We start from the raw sequence: 20,238 nt of genomic DNA, 5'->3' as shown, positions 1-20,238 counted from the left end.
CCTGGGCATCCTGGTTCAGGGCTGAATCCAGGAGTACACCAAAACTGAGAATCTGAATCTTCAGGGGGAGCATGGGGAGCGTAACCCCATCCAGCACTGCTTGAATCCCCATTCCCTGATCTGCCTTTCGACTCATCAGGAGCACCTCTGTCTTGTTTGGATTAAGCTTTTTCACCCTCATCTAGTCCATTACTGACAGCAGACACTGATTTAGAACTAGAACAACTTCCTTGGATTTAGATGGAAAGGAGAGAAAGAGTTTTATCTATGATGAACATACTGGTGGCACCACACTCTAAAACTCCAGACAACCTCTCCCAGCAGTTTCATGTATATGTTAAATAGCAGGGGGGTAAGATGGAACCCTAAGGAACACCTTAGGCCATGGTGTTGAACAGTAATCCACTACCACCTTTTGAAATTGCCCCTCCAAGAAGGACCAGACCCACATAATAATAGTGCATCCCAGTCCCATCTCAGACAGATGCCTCAAAAGGATACCATGTTCAATGTTATCGAAAGTCACTGAGAGGTCCAGCAGAACCAACAGGGTCACACTGCCCCTGTCCAGTTCCCAGCACAGATCACCCACCAAGGTGACCTAAGCAGTCTCTGTCCTATAACCAGGCCTGCATTCAATGAGACCTCTGTGCCTGATGGCCATCAGTCAACTCCTTAAAGTTAGGTTTATCTGAGCCCAACTAGCATGTTTTAGACAACCTGCTTTTTCACTGTCTTTATTCCTATTACAATGCTCCCTCTGTTTTCTCCCTAGGAATACGCTTAGTCCCATTGTTAATGGGGAGGGGGCATTCCTATTTGACTTCTCTTTGCTGTGCTCCACTTTTTAAAAAGACATAGGATACAGGTGGGATGAGCAGCATATAAAAACTCTCCTTCACATCCTGCCAGAAGCCATTTCAAGAGTGAGGGCTGCCTAAAACCTCTAATGTCCCCCAAAGTTCTGAATGCTCCCAAGATTTGTAGAAAGCCCTGCTGGGGAGGGGGGGTGTCATACAGGCCTGGCTAAGAATCACTGGGTTACACTCTAAGCTGTCTTTGAATGATGGTTCAAACATTTGCCAAAGGGTGTTCCTGCAAACTAACAATTTACCAGTTTTCCCGAGGTTTTATTTCGGACAGCGGAGGACTTACCCTTTCACATTTTTTGATTTCTTAGAGTTGTACAATGAACTGTAAAATACAGATTCTAGCTTTGTTGCTTTTGAATGTTGATCTTTTCCTTTTGTGCCTGTGTCCTGTACTGTGTCAGATTGTGAGTCCTTTGGCTTTTTTAGCAGCATGCTTTTGACTTTCTCTTCAGTGGGTAATGAAGTTTTTTTCATTCTCTTTACTTTGCCAATGAAGAAATCATCATTGCTGTCGCTTTCATCAGAACCAGAAGACTGATTATAGAATCTCTCTTCAGTGCTGTCATCAAAAGATTCCTCCTCTGCTCCACTTTCCTCACTCTTACTTGCATCACTATCAGATTCATCTAGTGCCCTGCTCAGGAGATCATCCACACATTTCTTTCCTTCTGGAGAAACTGTCTTTTCCATTTGACTCTGACAAACTGACTGATGATGCTCTGCAGCCTGCATTGTAAAATCATCTGAGGGACATTTTTCCTCACTGTTTGACATTTTCTGCTTCCCTCTCACACAAATTTGCTTCTTTCCCATGTCAGTGCCTGGCTTCTCTTTCAACTTTATTTTGTCTTGGTTTTCAGCTCGTTTAAATGTTTTGTTAAGTTCACTGCTACTGGAATGCTGGGTCTCCTCAGGTTGTTTGGTAAGATGTTCTTCTGATTTATTTTCTTCGGAAGAAATAGTTCTACCTGGCTTCCATCTTGCATCTTTAAAGGCTTTTACAGCAGCTAGAAAAACAAGGGATTTTGTTTGGTTTGGGGTTTTTTGTTTTGTTTTTTTAACATACAACACCTATGTTAAAATATTAGCACAGTAATGATAAACAGGTTATAAAGCAAAGCCATGGTATATTTTGTGGGGAGGGGGCCATAGCACAGTGGTAGAGCTACTACTTTCTTCTGTCTGTGGCATCCCATCTTAAAAGTATTCCAGGTAGTGGAGCTGAAAATATCCCTGCCTGAAACCCTGAAAGCTGTTGCTAGACTGTGCTGGTCTAGAAAGGCCAGTGGTGTAAGGCATCTTTATATATTCATATGCTGCATCAAGTAAAATGCATTTGACCAGCCTTTTTGTCAAGTGCACCTTAAATATGAGATAATGTGCCACTGTGGTGCCCAATGCATGACACAGAAAGCCTCCTCACTGAAACAACTGGGTGATTCTGCATCTCGTCTGTTGAGCCATGGAGCAGGCAGGGAAGCAGTGGAGAGGCAGGTGGAAGGTAGGGTTACATTATTTCCTTTTTACCCTACATGATCAGCTCAGTGGCTCCCCACAACAGTCATGGATCACCCTGTTCCAATGCAGATATATCAAAGTCCATTTATGGCACCCTTGATGCAGTATAAGGAAATTTCCAGAGAAGACATTTCTTCTGCTAAGAACACACAAAAGAATTGTTCTTACGTCTAAGAACTTGCTGCAAATGTTGTCATATTACAAGCACTCACTTGGGCACAGCCTGCTTCCCTTGATTCTGCTCGCACCTCCTGCTTTCTGGGACAAGCTATCCTCCCCCTCACAAAGGAGCAAATAAATCTCCTTGTAGCAGGAGGTGGAGGGCTCCTGCAAGGACAGGGGAAGCCTGCTGGTACTCCAGTCCCACAGTGAACCTTTATAGAAAATACTAGTGCCATTTCTAGCTTCACTTTACACACAGCCTGGGGAAGATGGAAAGGTCGCGCGGGCCTCTCTGATCTTCAAGAGAGTTGCCCCCTGCCCCGCCCTCCTGGACTCCTAACCTTTAACCAGTAGTTTTAACATTTCTTAAAACAAATCCATAAAGAAATGTCTAGTTCTTATCTGCAATGTTGAATTCTTATCTAATAGCCCTTTGCTTTTCTAATCAGAAAGACGGTAGCAGGCATTCAGCATATAGTGACCGTGGAGGTGGTCAGCTGGCAGAATTTGGAAGAAGTTAGAGATGACACCAGTGATGCAGTGATTTTCGTATACTGATGAAATAAACAGTATATCCAGTTGATGGAGAAAATATAGAGGGATGAAGGTTAGGAGCTCTTTCTTTTCCAGGCATCGCAGAAAAATAGGATGAGAAGACAGACAGTCCCCTGGACACTAACTTGGAAGTAAGTCTCACTAAACACAGTGGGATTTACTTCCAAGTAAGCATGCACAGGATTAGGCAGTTTGTGTCTCATTCTCAAAGCCTTTTTTTAAACACAGCCTGGGCTGTACACATCTTGTCTTAACTGCATTATGTTCACAGTTCTACCAAAGCCTTCAGAATCATTGTTTCATTTCAGGAATTTTGGCAACTCTGGAAATAGCTAGAGTGGTAATCACAAATTTCTGTAACCTCTCCATTTGCTGGCATGAGTAACAATACATTTGCACAATAGTACACATAGCTACAAATAACACTTAATATCTTAGGCACTTCCAGAAAGGAACACTGCAACTATTTGGATTATGTTCAGATTAAGGCATCAGTGGATATATTGCTTTTCTTTGAGACCTTTGAGTTCTCTCTACAATTATTTAATGTAAACAGAATGCAAACCATTTGGTCTGAACTATTATTGCAAATGCCCCATTTGAGAGTCAGTAAAGTCTAAGACATATTATAGCTTAAGAGGGGCTACAACAAGACAACTGATAATTAGAGAACACGAACAAACCTGAACAAGAGGGGATTTGGCTTACAGCTCCCATCAGCCCTAGCCAGCATAGCCATTTTTTTAAAAAAAATATTATTACATTTATATACCAACCAATAGCCAAAGCTCTCTGGGCAGTGTACAAAGATTAAGAACATTAAAAATACAGTATACAGAGATTAAAAGCCATCTGCATGAAAAACACACAAACAGACAATATACACAAGAGAACATATATCTAAAACAACCAAACAAGCAATCTCAGGCAAGCAACCATAACCATAAGACAATCCAGGATCGCTTAAAACTTATCCGATGCTGCCAAATGGTGAGGGCTCATAGTAGTTGTAGGCCAAAACTGCTGTAGAGCCACAGGATGCCCATCCATGCTCTACAAGCTCCAATGTACACAGGATTAGCTGGGATAACTTTGGCTTACCTTTAATATCAGCAATTTTTCTCTTCAATACTGGGTGAGCTGTCAGCCTAGCAACTGCTCTATCTCTTGCTGTAGAATTGGGCTAAATTAGAAAAATGGGAAATCATCTGATTGTCAAAAACAAAGAAGCCATTTCCCCTGTCCCTAGGAATGATCATATGTCGTGAGTGACACGGTGTTGTTCCTATGGGGCATTCTCTCCCAAATTAGGATAGCCTAGGCACCACTTGAAGGGGTGGCAAAGCTATTTTTCCTGTTAAACCCCCATCCAACAGCCACCTCATCTTTAAAAAGTAAGCCTACCCACACCTATACGTTCTGAGACCTAACACCTAAAACTTGCCGATATCCCCTTCCTCACCTTTGCAGGGGAATGAGTAGTCCTGCAAGTACGTGTGTGTGTGTGTGTGTGTGTGTGTGTGACACAGAGAGAGAGAGAGAGAGAGAGAGAGAGAGAGAAGGAGGGAAAGAATTTCAGCTGAGCTTTACTTTACAGCAAGCAGCAAGCCAAATTTCTGTAAGAACTTGACTTTGCAGGAAAGAGCTACGTAAATACAGACAATATTCCCTGTGATCAAACATATCTTACAAGAATGTTGTACAAAAAATCCCCCCCAAATCCAAAGCATGTAAGCTATGCAGGAGAAATTCAAGATGGACTAAAATGAGCTTGGATTTCTAAGAATCTGACCAGTAGAATCCACTGTGGACTGACCCCCTCAGGCCATACGGAGTCTGTGGGCTTTCAGATTATTTTTACTTTCCTGAAATTTACATATATTTATTCATAGGAAAATATGCAAATTTTCTGCTGAGAAAAGTTGAATGGAATGCAGGACAAGACACTAAATGCTACATACTAAGGTAAATTATGTAAATTGTTGCGAACCCTCTTACACAAATATTGGTGTATTTTTCTGCATGATGAAAAAAATGGCATCAGTCTGTGAGCGGACCATGGAACAAAAGGCCCCTGACAATCCACAAAACACAAATGGAGAGGATTTTACACAATACGTACATACCTAATCTTACTACACGGAGGGAGCGGCTAAATGGCCATAGAATATGCTGTTCTCCAGAAACCAACCTCGGAGCCCTCAGTCCGAGGTCAGTTCCTGGAAAACTGACCTCCCTGCACTTCCATGCTGCCTCAGAGGCAGTGCGGAACACCCCATCCTCCACGCTCGCAAGAGGAGTGTGGAGGGGCAGGAAAGGGGTGTGGCTGGGGGCATTCCGAGGTGGGGAGAGCATAGCTGCCTGTATGACATATCATATGTGTCATACAGCAGCCTCCTTCCCCACTCCATGCTCTTGCAGCTAGACAGCTGCAATTGGCTATCTAGCAGAAAAAGCAGGGCAGGAGGAGTGCAGAGGTAACCATCCCCTCCGTGCTTCTCTTGCCTTTCTTTGGATAGGCGGTTGCCTCCAAGTTCAGAGGTGGCCGCCTATCTAGATAGGACAGCACTCTTAAATGAATTACCTTAAAGCCTGATTCTCTGAGAAGTTCTAGCTTTTTTATTATTATTTATTAAATTTCTATGCTGCCAAATAGCCAAAGCTCTCTGGGCAGTTCACAATTAGTTAGTTCCTAAGTGAGTCTGTATAGCCTGTAGTATCTGTTCAATTATCCATCTTAAAAATGTTTGCTGCTGCATTATAAGCTATACTTTCATCACATGACCCCTCTTATTTCTGATCAGAGTAAAGAAAATAACTTTCTTCTCTTTAGATTTTTAACCTATGTGACCAAAAATGTCACTGCCAAACACTTGATTGTATTTTTATTTAATACTGTAGACTTTGATCAATGCTGTTATTAATGAAGGATATTAATGTATTTGATACTTCAAGTTACCTTTCACATAGGTTTTTTGTTAAGTTGTTCTGGTGTTATTCTAATTTGTAAACTGCTTTGGGCATGAAAACAGTAAAAAAGCCACAAAATATAATTTTATAAAGTACTGTACAGTGAATAATATTAACCTATACTTGCTTAATTCCTAGATGTTAAATCTGCCAGTGCAACAAAGAGATTTTATAGTCTTTCCCACTGGGGCTGTAGCACTTGATCTCATCCAGATTGCTGATGCCCATCCTCCTCCTTATATGAAGTAAATGCCTTGCATCAATAGGAGACCCCAAAATAAGGCAAGACTTTTGTCTCAGGAACTGAATTTACCTCAACTGTAGTTAGGGAGGTGGGCGTGCGGAACGACGATGACAATGACTATGTCCTCAGGAAATTACAATGCCAGATGAAAGCTCCTTGGAATTGCTTCTCTGTGGGAACTGTTCTACATGGTGGTAATAAATAAACTCAATGCATGGATTGTCCCCATTTCAATTCCTTCCCAGGCTTCTGATTTGCACGTTAGAGCAGCAAATTGTCGGTTAACTAACACAATATTTGCCGCGGTGTGTGCAGCTGCCATTTCATACATATAACCTCCAACTGGAGTTTGCTGTGTCATCCAAACCTTGACACTATAGGTAAATCATGGGTTAAACAACCCTCAGTTAACCTACAATGGCTGCATTCATATGACACGTTAACCCACGATGGGTGATTAGCCATGCACTGTGGGCTGTTTTGCCAACAACTCACAGTGTGTTGTTTGTGTGCCTGACAGATGATCAGGCACACCACCCACAGTGTGTGGCTTGTTTCCCACCCCCTTTCCCCTCAGACCTCCAACCAGCTCCGCTCAGCATCCCACGGGAATTGGTGGCAGAACCTGTCCTGCTGCCACCAAGCCGCCATCCCCGCTCCAACTGCAATCCCAATTGCGAGCGGAGCCTTTTTAATTTTTTGCAGAAAAACGGAGACATGGAATCCCCCCCCTTTATTTTCCCAGCCCCATTTTATGTGCGGAAATGGCTCCTTTATTTCTTTTCATTTGTTTATTAGCAGTTGTGCTCTTGCACAACTGCGAGTATCCAAAATATAGGCGCTTGCTTTGGCAAGCATACAAGGTAACCTACCATACAAGTCAAACATACAAGGTAACTATCAAGGCTACACTGTAGCAAGGCTGTTTTGACAGCCATGCAGTTGACAGGTGGGAAATGAGGTGTAGGTCAACACCCTAGCAATGGTATCCTCAGGGTTTAATGCACTGCCCTGAACCTTGAGGATGCCCTGCTAGGAATCCCCACTTGTCCAAGTCCCCAGCAACTGTTTTTAAGCGTGCCTGAGTTGCCAGCCCATTTTTCTTTACAGATCACTGTAACTGCTTCTGTTTTGACAAGTCCTTTGACAACTGTCAAAAGTAGCTGCAGCTAAGTGACAATGGTGGGAAAAAGGGGTGGCATGCACTTTTCTATGAAAAGCAGTTGCTGCCAAGGTGGGGAGAGGTGGATTGGAGGGGGGCACCCCAGAGGGTCGGGGCAACACTTCAAATCCTGGGGATCACCTGGGTAAGTGGATGATCTTGAGCACTTTTCCCCACTTATCAAAGTGCTCAAGATCACCCACTTACCCAGGTGATCCCCAGGATTTAAAGGGTTGCCCTGACGCTTGGGGATCCCATCCTTCTAGTTCACCCCCCCCCCCGAGTCAGCACAGTTTTTCATAGAAAAGTGCACACTACCCTATTTTTTCTTCCCAATCGCAGTAACTGCTTCTAGTTTGACAGCTGTTAAACTAGAAGCAGTTACTGTGTTTGGGAGCAAACAGGGTGGTGTGTCGGGCACCATTAAAAACAGTTGCTGGGGACTCGGACAAGTAGAGATTTTTAGCAGGGCACTCCCAAGGTTCAGGGCAACCCTTTGAACCCTGGGGATAACCCCGCTAAGGGGATGATCTACAACCCATTTCCCCACCTGTCAACTGTTAAATGCTGTCAAACCAGCCTCTATAAAGTCTAGCCTCACCTGTTACCTTGTATGTCTGACATCTCAAACATACAAGGGTCCAGGCAAGGCAAGCCTGTACATTTCAGACAGTTGGAGTTGCACACTTGTGCAACTCCAAAAAAGGCATTTGAGCACATTTTGGGAAAATGCAAAAAAAAAAATCTTGGCACCATGTTTGCGCAAAAATAGTAAAAGAAAAAGAATTTTTAAAAGGGCTCCAACTGCTATCAAGATCACGATCAGACCAGGGATGAAAAGGCTGGTTCTGCCACCAAGTGCTCTAGGATGCTGGGCAGAGCTGGCTGGAGCATCAAGAGGGAAGTAGTGTGTGGGGGGGAAACAACCCTAATCATCTGTCAGGTGCACAAACCACACACTATGGGTTGTTCGCAAAACAACCCACAGTGCATAGTTTGCCACTCATGACAGGTTGCTGTGTCATCCAAACACACCCAATGAGTTGTTACGTTAAATGTAGGTTGTTTAACCCATGTTTAATCCATAGTATCCAGGTTTGGATGACACAGAGCAATCTCTGATCAGCCTAATTGGAGGCTGCATATGTAAAATGGCAGTGGCACGTGCTGTGGCAAATCGTGGGTTAATCAGCCCACAATTTGTCACCATTATGTGCAAATGGGCTCTATGTGATGAGGCAATCCATTTGGCAAGCTGAGGTGTACCTTATCTACATGGGAACTATTCATGGGGCTTCTATATGGTGTCCGTGTGTAGACCAGAATTCTGTTATCAATAGGAAAACTACACTGAGCAAAACCAAGCACAGAATCTTACTAAACTATAAGCGACAGTGTAAGGCATCAGGATTAGATATTCTTGGGCAACATCCAATTGTCTCCGTCCGCTGATGGAATGGCATCCACCAGAGGAGTAGATTCCTCCTCCACCCAGCAGTGCCCCGTCCCCTCCAATCTGCTCTGGAGAGTGGGAGACACTCTGGAAAAGATTTTGGGGAGATGTGGGGCTGCATAGAGAACAGGATGGGGAAGTTCCGTTGCATAAGCTGAAGTCTGCTTGTGTAATGTTGGATATTTAAGTATTAATTCAACATGGGAACATATATCTAATTCTTGAAGTGCTTTGAGTTAGTTCATTTCTGCTCAAAATCCAAAGTCATAAGAGAGAATGTGTACCATTGGCACTGAGGAGACATTAAGTTAGACAACAAATTCTTAAGCCTGTGAAAATATTTAAGAGCACAGTTCAAAAGTACAAAGTTTTTGAAGATCACAAGGCTGAATCATCTACATTACAGGAACAGAGTCACAGACAGACAAATCTTACACTTCCATGCAACATTCTCTCATCACCAATGTTCTCAAAGTAAGCACAGCCACTGTTGTTTGACGTTAGTATCTATTTGCCAGGAAATATATCAGGAAACAGTGGTTTTTATACACCCACAGTGATTTCCATTTCAGACGGAATCAGGGTACTGTTGCAGCTCTATAAAGGTTATTCCTTATCACGTGCCTTCTGAAGCAACAGTAAATCTAGTGTATGCAAAGAACTCTGAGCAGTTTTCTAGCCTGACAAAACCCCAAATGAGCAGAGTCACTTGGGACAACTCAATACCAATACTGCTCCTGAAGGTGTGCAGACCCCAAAAGAACACTTTTACAAGCAATTACGCCTGCTTGTTGCATGTATTTTTTGGCCCTGTAAACAGCAAAACAGCTATCTGTTGAAAGAATCCTAAGCACTCGCATCATAAAAAGCACACATTAAGTACAAGATGTCACCAGAAAATATCCGACTACCTCAGGAGAATTATTAAGCCAAAAAAGACAGCAAAGTAGTTTATTTCTTCTTGGCTTAAGTGGTGCATAGAGATTGTTTTTAAAAGCGAAGAATATAAAAAATCAATATAAGTAATTATGTGTTCTGTTATTGATATAGGAACAAATGCCAAAGCAACATAAATGTATAATTAGCATGATCTAAAATCATATTTTCAAAGCTAATGGCTTTGGTCCAACAGAGAAACATCAATTGTGTGGAACTGGATTCCTAAACTTCTGAAATCAACAGACACACTTCTGAAATCAATAAGCTTTAATGCAGTGAATAAAGGCAACAGATTTTAATACGCAGGATGTATTATTTAAGGTTTCTTTTAATGCTGTTGTAATTGTATCATTTTATTTGACATTTATCATCTGCACCTAAAGCCATTAATAAAAAAAATATAAAAAAAACAAAATAACAGTCCCCCAATATAAAACAAAGAACAATAAAACTAACACAAGTGCTAAATGAGAACTCTTCTATTATTAACAAACAAATCTAGTTCAAGTATAGGAATCCCAAATAACTGACAACCTACTGGGGAAAATGTTTGGGAAAAGAATGATGCTCAGGGCAGAGGTTCCCACATCTGGGCCCACCAAGGAAGCTCTTGACCTTGCTGTGCAGTGTATTTTTGATGACAGTAACTTACAGAAGGGTGTATTTATAAGATCTAAGAACATGAGGAGGGACACATGGGCACAAGTGCTCCTTCACGTTCTCATGCAGATTCCCCACTACATAAATATTATTTTGCATAAGTTAAACATGCCCAGTTCTTTATCCCTTCCCTGCAAATGTTGAGCATTATTTCTGCTCCTTTCTTCTGAATATTGTTAGTTTACTGGTAATCTAGTTAAAATGTGCTGGACAAAACTGGATACACTGATCTAACACAGGACTTACCAGTACCTAAAAGATGAATACTGTTGCTTCCTGCATCTAATATTAATATAACCACAACTGGTTTTTCCTTTTAAATTTAAACCCATCAGCCAACACCCCATCCCAACATATTCATTCTAAACCACAATACTGGCAATTCAAATCTATGTGGTGGTTTTGCTAGAAGTAGGGATCACGTCAAAGGAACTCACATTCTACACTCAACGTTATATTACACAGAGTAAGCAAACCTTTGCGCATCTGTTCATTCTGCTTTCTAGATCCGAGTTGTAAAAGGAATTGGAAATTTTTGGCAAAGATTAGAAGAAAAGGAGAAGGGGAGATGAATAGGTAGAAAGCTGAGAATCCCAGGATCCTACAAGTGTGAGCTGGGCATTGGCAGGTGTAAGAAGGTTGTCCCTTTCTCACTATAGCCATTAGTTAACAGGATACTTCTCAGTGATGAACAAGTTTTTCAGTTCTGTTATAAGGCTTTCTTGTTATTAAGTCCTCTGAGAGTTGGACATGTATAAGAACTTCATTTTTTAAATGATGTGAACTATTTTAAGCAACAACGAACCTATGACAGAGAAGATGCAATGGAAAATGTTGAACTCATACCTGAATCTTTTCTTAAAGTATTAATTTCAGAAAAAATAAATGTAATTCATTCCTTTGATTGCCGAGTGCTTTTTTATGTTCAAAATGTTTATGAACTTCCAAGTATATCCTGAAATGTATGTTAGCCAGCATTTTTGGCCACTTTTCTTGGATAGAAAATTGCACCCAAAACCTAGGCAGTCAGCTATGGCAGAGATGAGCCATTTATTTTGCCTTCTGTAGCAATCATGCTAGGTTATAAATAAAACATGACAATTCTGAAGTCTGTTCAAGCAACTGTTAAAAGAGAATGTTGTATAGTTTGCAAGGTGCTTTCAAAAATTGTCAAAGTTTTACATATCCCAAAGGGGTCTAGATTTTCCTTCCCTGAAAGCTGAAAGTGCTGGCAATCTAATAACCACCTGCCAACTATAAAGAATTGCTCCATGGGATATGTGAGGCTTACATGACATGAGGTATCCTTCCTTATTTTGCAGTGTGCTGAGAAATTGAAGGAGAGACACAATGGGCAGAATCTACCGCTGCCCTTGAATGTGTGGCCAGCCCCGCCACTTGCGGAATGGCGATTTAGCACTTCCATAGACAAGCCTAAGCAAGCGGAAATGCTTGTTTCTGGAAGGGGGCAGGTCAGAAGAGCTGGCACAAGGGACCAGAATTGAAGGCCAGCTCTGCTGGCAGATGGGCAGCACTGGATTATGCCCAATGTAACTGAGAGTACAAATCTTATCACAGACTATCATACTCAAATAATGAATTTGCTCACGTGATAGGAAGCCAGAACATTTATTTATTATTTATTTATTAATTACATTTATATCCCGCCTTTTTTCCTCCTTAAGGAACCCAAGGCAGCATACATAGTCCTCCTCCTCTCCATTTTATCCTCACAACAACCACCCTGTGAGGTGGGTTGGGCTGAGAGTCTGTGACTGGCCCAAAGTCACCCAGTGAGCTTCCATGGCCAAGTGGGGACTAGAACCCACATCTCCCATCTCCCAGTCCATCACTCTCTCCACTACACCACACTGGCTCTGAACAGTGCCAGTGCTCTGTTCAGTGCCAGTGCTGTTTTAACAGTGCTCTGAATCAACTGGAATGACACTTTCCAAGAGCACCTGCATAACATGCAATATTGTATTAGTACAGCATTTGGAATCTTCACTGACCATTTCTTTGTTACTGTGATAAACCTTTGGTGAGGGTTGTAAATATATTTGCTCATGCTAAATGTGTCCCCCCCCCCAAGCATGCACACGTTACTACTTAACATAAACGTACAAATAATCATACCTTTTTGCAGACAATCTCAAAATTAATTTCTCTCCCAAGTGCTAATTTAGTAACTTGATCAAGTTTTATTTCCTGTAAGGGGGGGGGGGGGAGAGAGAGAGAGAGAGAGAGAGAGAGAGAGAGAGAGAGAGAGTTAATTCCTCTTGATGTTTGTAATACTTGTAATAAGTAAATCTTTCCACTTTACATGAAGAAGCAGGAGGCCTATGACAGCGTAAATGATGTTACTTTAGGTTGGCAAATCTCTTAATAATCCCCAAGCGTCCTTAGTAAACATCTTAAATTGCTGAATAGTTCCTTCCCTCTCCCCACTCTCCTAATTTGAGCCAAGGCTCACAAATGTGTAGGCCCAGTACTTTCTTTGAATACCTAAGCTCACCCTGGAAATACAACATTCGTATAAATGTCCCTGAGTGTGAACAGTGTACATTTTTTTATCACTACTGCTCACTCTTTCAGATCTGAAATGAGAGAGTAGGACTTTTAGGCATCCACCTCTCTTCTCAGAAGTTAAGGCAATCTTTCCCTCTCCCCTCTCATTTAACTTTAGATACTAAATGCATGTTGGCCCACTGCTCTTTTGATTAAGCGTGTTGTTCACTTTTGTCTGCTCTATCTCCATAACCATATTTGTTGCTTTCTTTATTCATATTTCCCAAGTTGACCATATTTTCTTTAAATGAGTTACCCCAAACTGGTCTCAATACTCCAGTTGACGTCCAGTCAGTAGACTAGGGGGCGGCTGTATTTTATCACTGTGGTAGTTTAATACATATCGCCAACTACCCACCCACTATGAATTGTGTTCATTTATAATATTACAGTTACAAAAGACAAAACTTTTTATGCATCAAGGCTTCAATTCTAACTTTGAGTGATTTGGTGCTGGGATGCTTTGCATTAATTTGAGGATTCTAAGGTATGTATAACATGGGCTTGTGCAAAGCTCGTCTTCTCAGACCCTCTTCTCTTGATGCAGGGCTCTTGCTGGGGTTAACAAATATTCTTACTTTGTATTGCCCTCAAATCAACAGTTCCTTATATATTAGGCTGCAAAATGACTTTCCTTAAAGTTACACAGTGAGCTTCATCACTTAGCAAGGATCTGTGCCCATGTCCAAATTCAACTCTACACCAGACTGGATATGTTGATAGCAACAAAACAAGTTTCTGAAAAACATGATCAGTATATTCTATACTATGTCACAAGTCCTTATTTGAATACCTTCCCTCCAAAAAATACTGACTGGACCAAGGTAACCCTACATGATACTCATTTTAATTTTTCTTCTCCAGCTTGACAATCCAGTTTAAGACACTTCCAAATAAAGCTTGCATCAATCACCACAGAATTTATGTCCATGTTTGGATGATCAGAGGTGGAAACAACGTAGTGTCAGTTGTTTCCCCTGCCCATATGACCAGGATTACCCTAATTACCTGCACAGGTTGTTGTGTCATCTGAACACGGTGCACAGCGCGAGTGTAATGCACTTTCACCCACCCTACAACCCATGGCTTGCAGAATGGGTTGTAAACTGGGTGAAAACGCACTATGCTTGTGCTGTGTTCAGTGTGGGTAATTAGGGTAATCCTTGTTGAGTGACTGCCAGGTGGGAGAAACAACCAATGCCGCACTGTTTCTCCTGCTGATAGTCTGAACAAGCTGAACAAGACCTGTGTTCTGAAAGAGGGATAACTTAAGTAAGACAGCAGAATCATTATCTCGTTTTTACAATATTCATTTTCCTGAACCTGTGTGTAAATTATGATGATTATAGGAAGCTGTTTTAACCCTGGGTGAAGGAAGTGGGAGCAAGTGAGCTCTTGTTGCTTGATTGGTCCTGCTGCAGCTGCGCAGAGCTAAACAATAGGTTATTGCCCATGACATCAAATCCAGAATTGTGGGTTGGTGGGGGAGAGACAACACAGAGACAGAACCCACTAACAAACTATGGGTTCTAACTCCAGGTTTTCTCTCCCTCAGCAACCAACAATCCTGGGTTTGGATAATGAGCAACAACACAGGGATAGAGTTTTCTGCAGACAATCCCTGCTCAGCCGGAGCGGGGGGGGGGGGCAGCATGCTAGCTTTCACTCGTTCATGACTAGCCAGGGTTTAACAAACCCTGGGTAGCATGAAGTGCAAACTGGACCAGTATATTGTGCCTGAAAGAAAAGCCATACACCTCAAAGTGAGGTTTCAAGATAATTGCTTATATAGCCAACACTCTTTTCCAACAGCACAAGAGGCGACTCTACACATGGACATCATCAGAAGGTCAATATCGAAATCAGATTGATTATGTCCTTTGCAGCCAAAGATGGAGAAGCTCCATACAGTCAGTAAAAACAAGACCTGGACCTGACTGTGGCTCAGATCATGAGCTGCTTCTTGCAAAATTTCGGCTTAAATTGAAGAACGTAGGGAAAACCACTAAACCATTCAGGTATGACCTAAATCTTATCCCTTATGAATATACAGTGGAGGTGACAAATAGATTTAAGGGATTAGACCGGATAGAGTGCCTGAGGAACTATGGACAGAGGTCCGTAACATTGTTCAGGAGGCAGCAACTCAATCCATCCCAAAGAAAAATAAATGCAAGAAAGCCAAGTGGCTGTTTGATGAGGCTTTACAAGTAGCTGAGGAAAGAAGGGAAGCGAAAAGGAAGGGAGAAAGGGGAAGATATATCCAACTGAATGCAGAGTTCCAGAGAATAGCAAGGAGAGACAAGAAGGTCTTCTTAAATGAACAATGCAAAGAAATCGAGGAAAACAACAGAATGGGAAAGACTAGAGATCTTTTCAAGAAAATCGGAGATCTCAAGGGAACCTTTTGAACAAAGATGGGCATGATAAAGGACAAAGAAGGCAGGGACCTAACAGAAGCAGATGAGATTAAGAAGAGGTGGAAAGAATACACAGAAGAACTATACAGGAAAGATCTGAATGTCCCTGATAGCCATGATAGTGTGGTCACTGAACTTGAGCCTGACATCCTAGACAGTGAAGTCAAGTGGGCCTTAGGAAGCATTACTAACAACAAAGCTAGTGGAGATGACAGTATTTCAGCTGAGGTACTTAAGATCCTAAAAGATGATGCTGTGAAAGTGCTGCACTCAATATCCCAACCAATTTGGAACACTCAACAGTGGCCACAAGACTGGAAAAGGTCAGTTTACATTCCAATTCCAAAGAAGGGCAATGCCAAAGAGTGTTCAAACTACCGTACAATTGTGCTCATTTCACATGCCAGCAAGGTCATGCTCAAAATCCTACAAGCTAGGCTTCAGCAGCATGTGAACCGAGAACTACAAGTACCGGAAGTACAAGCTGGGTTTCGAAAAGACAGAGGAACTAGAGATCAAATCGCCAACATTTGCTAGATCATGGAGAAAGCAAGGGAATTCCAGAAAAACATCTATTTCTGCTTCATTGACTACGCTAAAGCCTCTGATTGTGTGGATCACAACAAACTGTGGCAAATTCTTCAACAGATGGGAGTACCAGACCACCTTACCTGTCTCCTGAGAAACCTGTACGAGGGTCAAGAAGCAACAGTAAGAACCGGACATGGAGAGCCAGTGTAGTGTAGTGGCGAGAGTGACGGACTGGGAGCCGGGAGATCCGGGTTCTAGTCCCCACTTGGCCATGGAAGCTCACTGGGTGACTTTGGGCCAGTCACAGACTCTCAGCCTGTGACTGGCCCAAACAACAACAACCCTCATAGGGTTGTTGTTGTGAGGATAAAATGGAGGAGGATTGTGTAAGCCGCCTTGGGTTCCTTGCAAGAGGAATAAAGGTGGGATATAAATGCAATAATAAATAAATAAGAAATGGAACAACCGATTGGTTCAAAATTGGGAAAGGAGTAGGACAAGGCTGTATATTGTCGCCCTGCTTATTTAATTTATATGCAGAGTACATCATGAGAAACGCCAGGTTGGATGAATCACAGGTCGGAATTAAGATTGCCGGGAGAATTATCAACAACCTCAGATATGCAGACAATACCACCCTAATGGCAGAAAGCAAAGAGGATCTAAAGAGCTTCTTGTTGAGGGTGAAAGAGGAGAGTGCAAAAGCTGGTTTGAAACTCAACATTAAAAAAAGTAAGATCACAGCATCTGGCCCCATCACTTCCTGGCATAGAGAAGGGGAAGAAATGGAAGCAGTGACAGATTTTATTTTCTTGGGCTCCAAGATCACCGCAGACGGTGACTGTAGCCATGAAATTAAAAGACGCTTGCTCCTTGGGAGGAAAGCTATGGCAAACCTAGACAGCATAGTAAGAAGCAGAGACATCACCTTGCCGACAAAGGTTAGTCTAATCAAAACTATGGTTTTCCCAGTAGCAACGTATGGCTGTGAGAGCTGGGCTATAAGGAAGGCTGAGCGCCGAAGAATTGATGCCTTCGAACTGTGGTGCTGCAGAAGACTCTTATGAGTCCCTTGGACTGCAAGGAGGTCAAATCAGTCAATCCTAAAGGAAATCAACTCTGAGTGCTCACTGGAAGGACAGATACTGAAGCTGAAGCTCAAATATTTTGGCCACCTAATGCGAAGAGAAAACTCCCTGGAAAAGACCCTGATGCTGGGAAAGATGGAAGGCAAAAGGAGAAGGGGATGGCAGAGGATGAGATGGCTAGATAGCATCACTGATGCAATGAATATGAACTTGAGCACACTCCGGGAGAGAGTGGAGGACAGGAAGGCCTGGCGTGCTATGGTCCATGGGGTCACGAAGAGTTGGACACGACTTAACGACTGAACAACAACAAGAATTGTGTCTCTTTAAAGTTCTTAGGGCATATTGGAAACCTATTAACTGTCTCTCTTTCTCTACAGTCCTCAAATACCTGCATAGCCCTCTTAATCTGAACTCACCCTCCTTTCCATTTAAGGGCAATTAACAAATTACACTCCAATAGAGTGAGTGCATGAGAAAGCCTGCTGCTATCTGTTTCAGAATTCCCCAAAGACAAAAGGCTGCCTTTCATAAGCAGCTAGAAGAGACAAGGGGGTTGAAGAGGCATGCATGCGAGGACTGGCTTATGTCTTTGCCTTCCCATATTCCTGTAGAGAAGTTGCCATATATCAACCTATTGCTGTCCCTGACAGCAGTATATAACTTTCAGAAAGTACGATGCTTAAACTCTTTAGAGGAAAGGACCTGTCAAAAAATTTTTGCTTAGAAAAGTGTATAAATGTCATATACTCTGATGGCTCTGTATAAACTAGGCAATGCTGCTATTCTAACAATTACCACCTCTGTTAATAATAAAAGTATTCTAATGGATCTTCCATTAACTTATAAATTATCACTAGAGGATCACTGATAGAAGATGAATTGCTTGATATATTGAAATACAGTTTGACGTAGTATCAAAAAAGTACAATAGGAAAACAATCTTGCCATTGCCCAGACAAAATAGATGATAGATACTTTCCATACGGAGTTTATGACAGTCTTCCTCAAAAAACTCCTAGCAACAGAAGGCTGATGTAGTGGCTCAAATGGCATGCAGACAGTAACACTGAAGACTAATTGAATTAAGTGTTATAATACAAGAACCTTGCAGATAATTTACAAAATAAAAATAGCAGCCTGGTTGCAATATGCCTGGTTGTAGTTACATGCCACAGGCTATCTTGACCAGAAGTTTTGGGAAACTATTTACCTGAGAAATAATTAACTATTTGTAAGGCTATATGAAAAATCATTATACACATCTCTCAGTTATAAAAAGATTTAAGATAAAACTATAAATTTGCAGGGTAAAGATGGCTGTTTTCTACCAAATTCATCAATGTAAACTTTTACTTTTAAAAAGGCACAGAGATATGAAAAAGAATGTGAAAGCTCATATTCCCACTTATGCCTATAGAAAGATGGGCAAAACAGGCCTGTAAAACAGCCTGGTCTCTTCTTGGGCTAGGCTGAACTCTTCAAACTGCAATCCTGAACACGGCGACTGCGGCACCATGCCACAGCCTCAAGGTCAGCGTTTCCATGATACAAAAACATGGATGCAAGGCATAGATCTTATGGATGCACCTAATCTTTACAAGAGATCTCGTCAAAACAATCATCAAATTGTGTCACCTAGTACCCAAAATTGTATTCTGTAATTTGACAGGAGTTTTGTTAACATCCCAGGTAAAATCATGAGGACCCATGAAGGCCTGTGCCTTTGATCCATGCTTCTGGGCCATGGTGGTGTTAGCAAGCATAAAATTTGTGATTACTGTGTGCAGTCTTATACACATCCATCTAATTGGATGATGGTAGTGGTGGGAATACCATGTGAAAATTAGGCAAATTCATGATGATGTATTTTTAATTTAGTAGGCCTCACTTTCACCTTCTTGTTCTTTTGTGACTGGCCATGTGCCCAGAACACCCAAGACACTTTCACAGAATTCTAAACGTGCTCAAAGGCCCAAAGAGCCTGATGATTCCTGTCCTAGACTATTCTGAATGCAGCCAGCTCCCTTAGAAATACTACACACTGAGCATGTGACCATTTGTATGAATGGAAGGTGTGTGTGTGTTTAACTACACCCTCTGTAGTAAGTATCAGCACACCTACATTATTCTTAGTGAATAACTTGGTATTTCTATTTTCCTTCCCAAAGCATGAAAGTAAGTAATATTGTTAGTAGTTAAATTACAGTAGTATCTACCAACAAAAAGCAGTATAACTATATAGGTGAAGTAACTTTTCACAAAGTAGTTGTAATTAAAATTCAACTGCATGAAATGTAGTTTAACTGCATATAATTGTATTATTTATATGGTGCCATCAATGTTATGGTGCTTTACAGCGTACAGGAGCACAGGTCCATGTTTGACACAGAAGGGAAGGCAGGAAAACCAGGAAAGAATAGGCCTTATTTTAGTGACACATACTTAGGCTTAGTTAGAGTACAACACAATGGTTAGGGGTGAATGCCAAAGTCTTCATGGAAAAGGTAGGTTTTGAGGAAGGATCTGAAGGAAGAGAGAGGTGATATCATGCAATGTTCTGGGAGGCCATTCCATGCATAAGGGGCAGCAAAGGAGAAAAGATGGAATCAATTTAGGGAGACCTTCAGATGTCTCAAGGTCATGGAACTAGAGGATCAAAGGTCACAGGCAGGGATGTATCAGGAAATAAGAGAAGAGATATAAAGGGGACAAGGCCATGGAAGTGTTTGAAGGGGCTGTGGAAGATGCTCTCTCTGAAGTCTTTTCTAGATTAACCAGTCCTCCAAGAATCCTAGGGGAAGGTCACATTCAAAGATGGACTCTGAGTGCCAGTCAATCCCACCCCTACTCAGGCATCCATCATTGTTAGTAGACTGTACATTCTACTGTATGCACAGGACTACTGGTCTGATTCAGGATGGCATTATTTTTACATCCTGGCAGTATTCCTGTTCCAATAGAAAGGTAAAAGGAGGAGATAGTTTTCACAAGTCTACAAAGTATAGTTTGTAGAAAGGCAACCCAACAAAATAAAACAAAACAAATGTAGAAAGTGTTGACTGTCTTGTCCATAAACTGAGTGGGATAACCAGA

General features: G+C 41.8%; 1 protein-coding gene across 3 annotated transcripts in view; it reads right to left on the bottom strand.

Moving 5' to 3' along the window:
• The window catches only part of SRFBP1 (serum response factor binding protein 1), a 108,123-nt gene that overhangs the window by 27,187 nt on the left and 60,698 nt on the right, over positions 1-20,238 (bottom strand). For all 3 annotated transcript variants that reach the window (XM_084833947.1, XM_084833946.1, XM_084833945.1), the window contains 3 exons: positions 12,672-12,743; positions 4,209-4,290; positions 1,156-1,879 (listed from right to left, as the gene is read on the bottom strand). In XM_084833947.1, the coding sequence (XP_084690073.1) occupies positions 1,156-1,879; positions 4,209-4,290; positions 12,672-12,743 (878 nt within the window). The remainder of the gene's footprint in view (positions 1-1,155; positions 1,880-4,208; positions 4,291-12,671; positions 12,744-20,238) is intronic.

This window comes from Heloderma suspectum, chromosome 2 (genome assembly GCF_057233095.1).
Source record: "Heloderma suspectum isolate Gila_16-S chromosome 2, 16-S_ref, whole genome shotgun sequence".
Lineage (NCBI taxonomy): Eukaryota > Metazoa > Chordata > Lepidosauria > Squamata > Helodermatidae > Heloderma > Heloderma suspectum.
The sequence above is the reverse complement of the archived record's forward strand: the minus strand, read 5'-3'. Positions and strand labels throughout refer to the sequence as shown.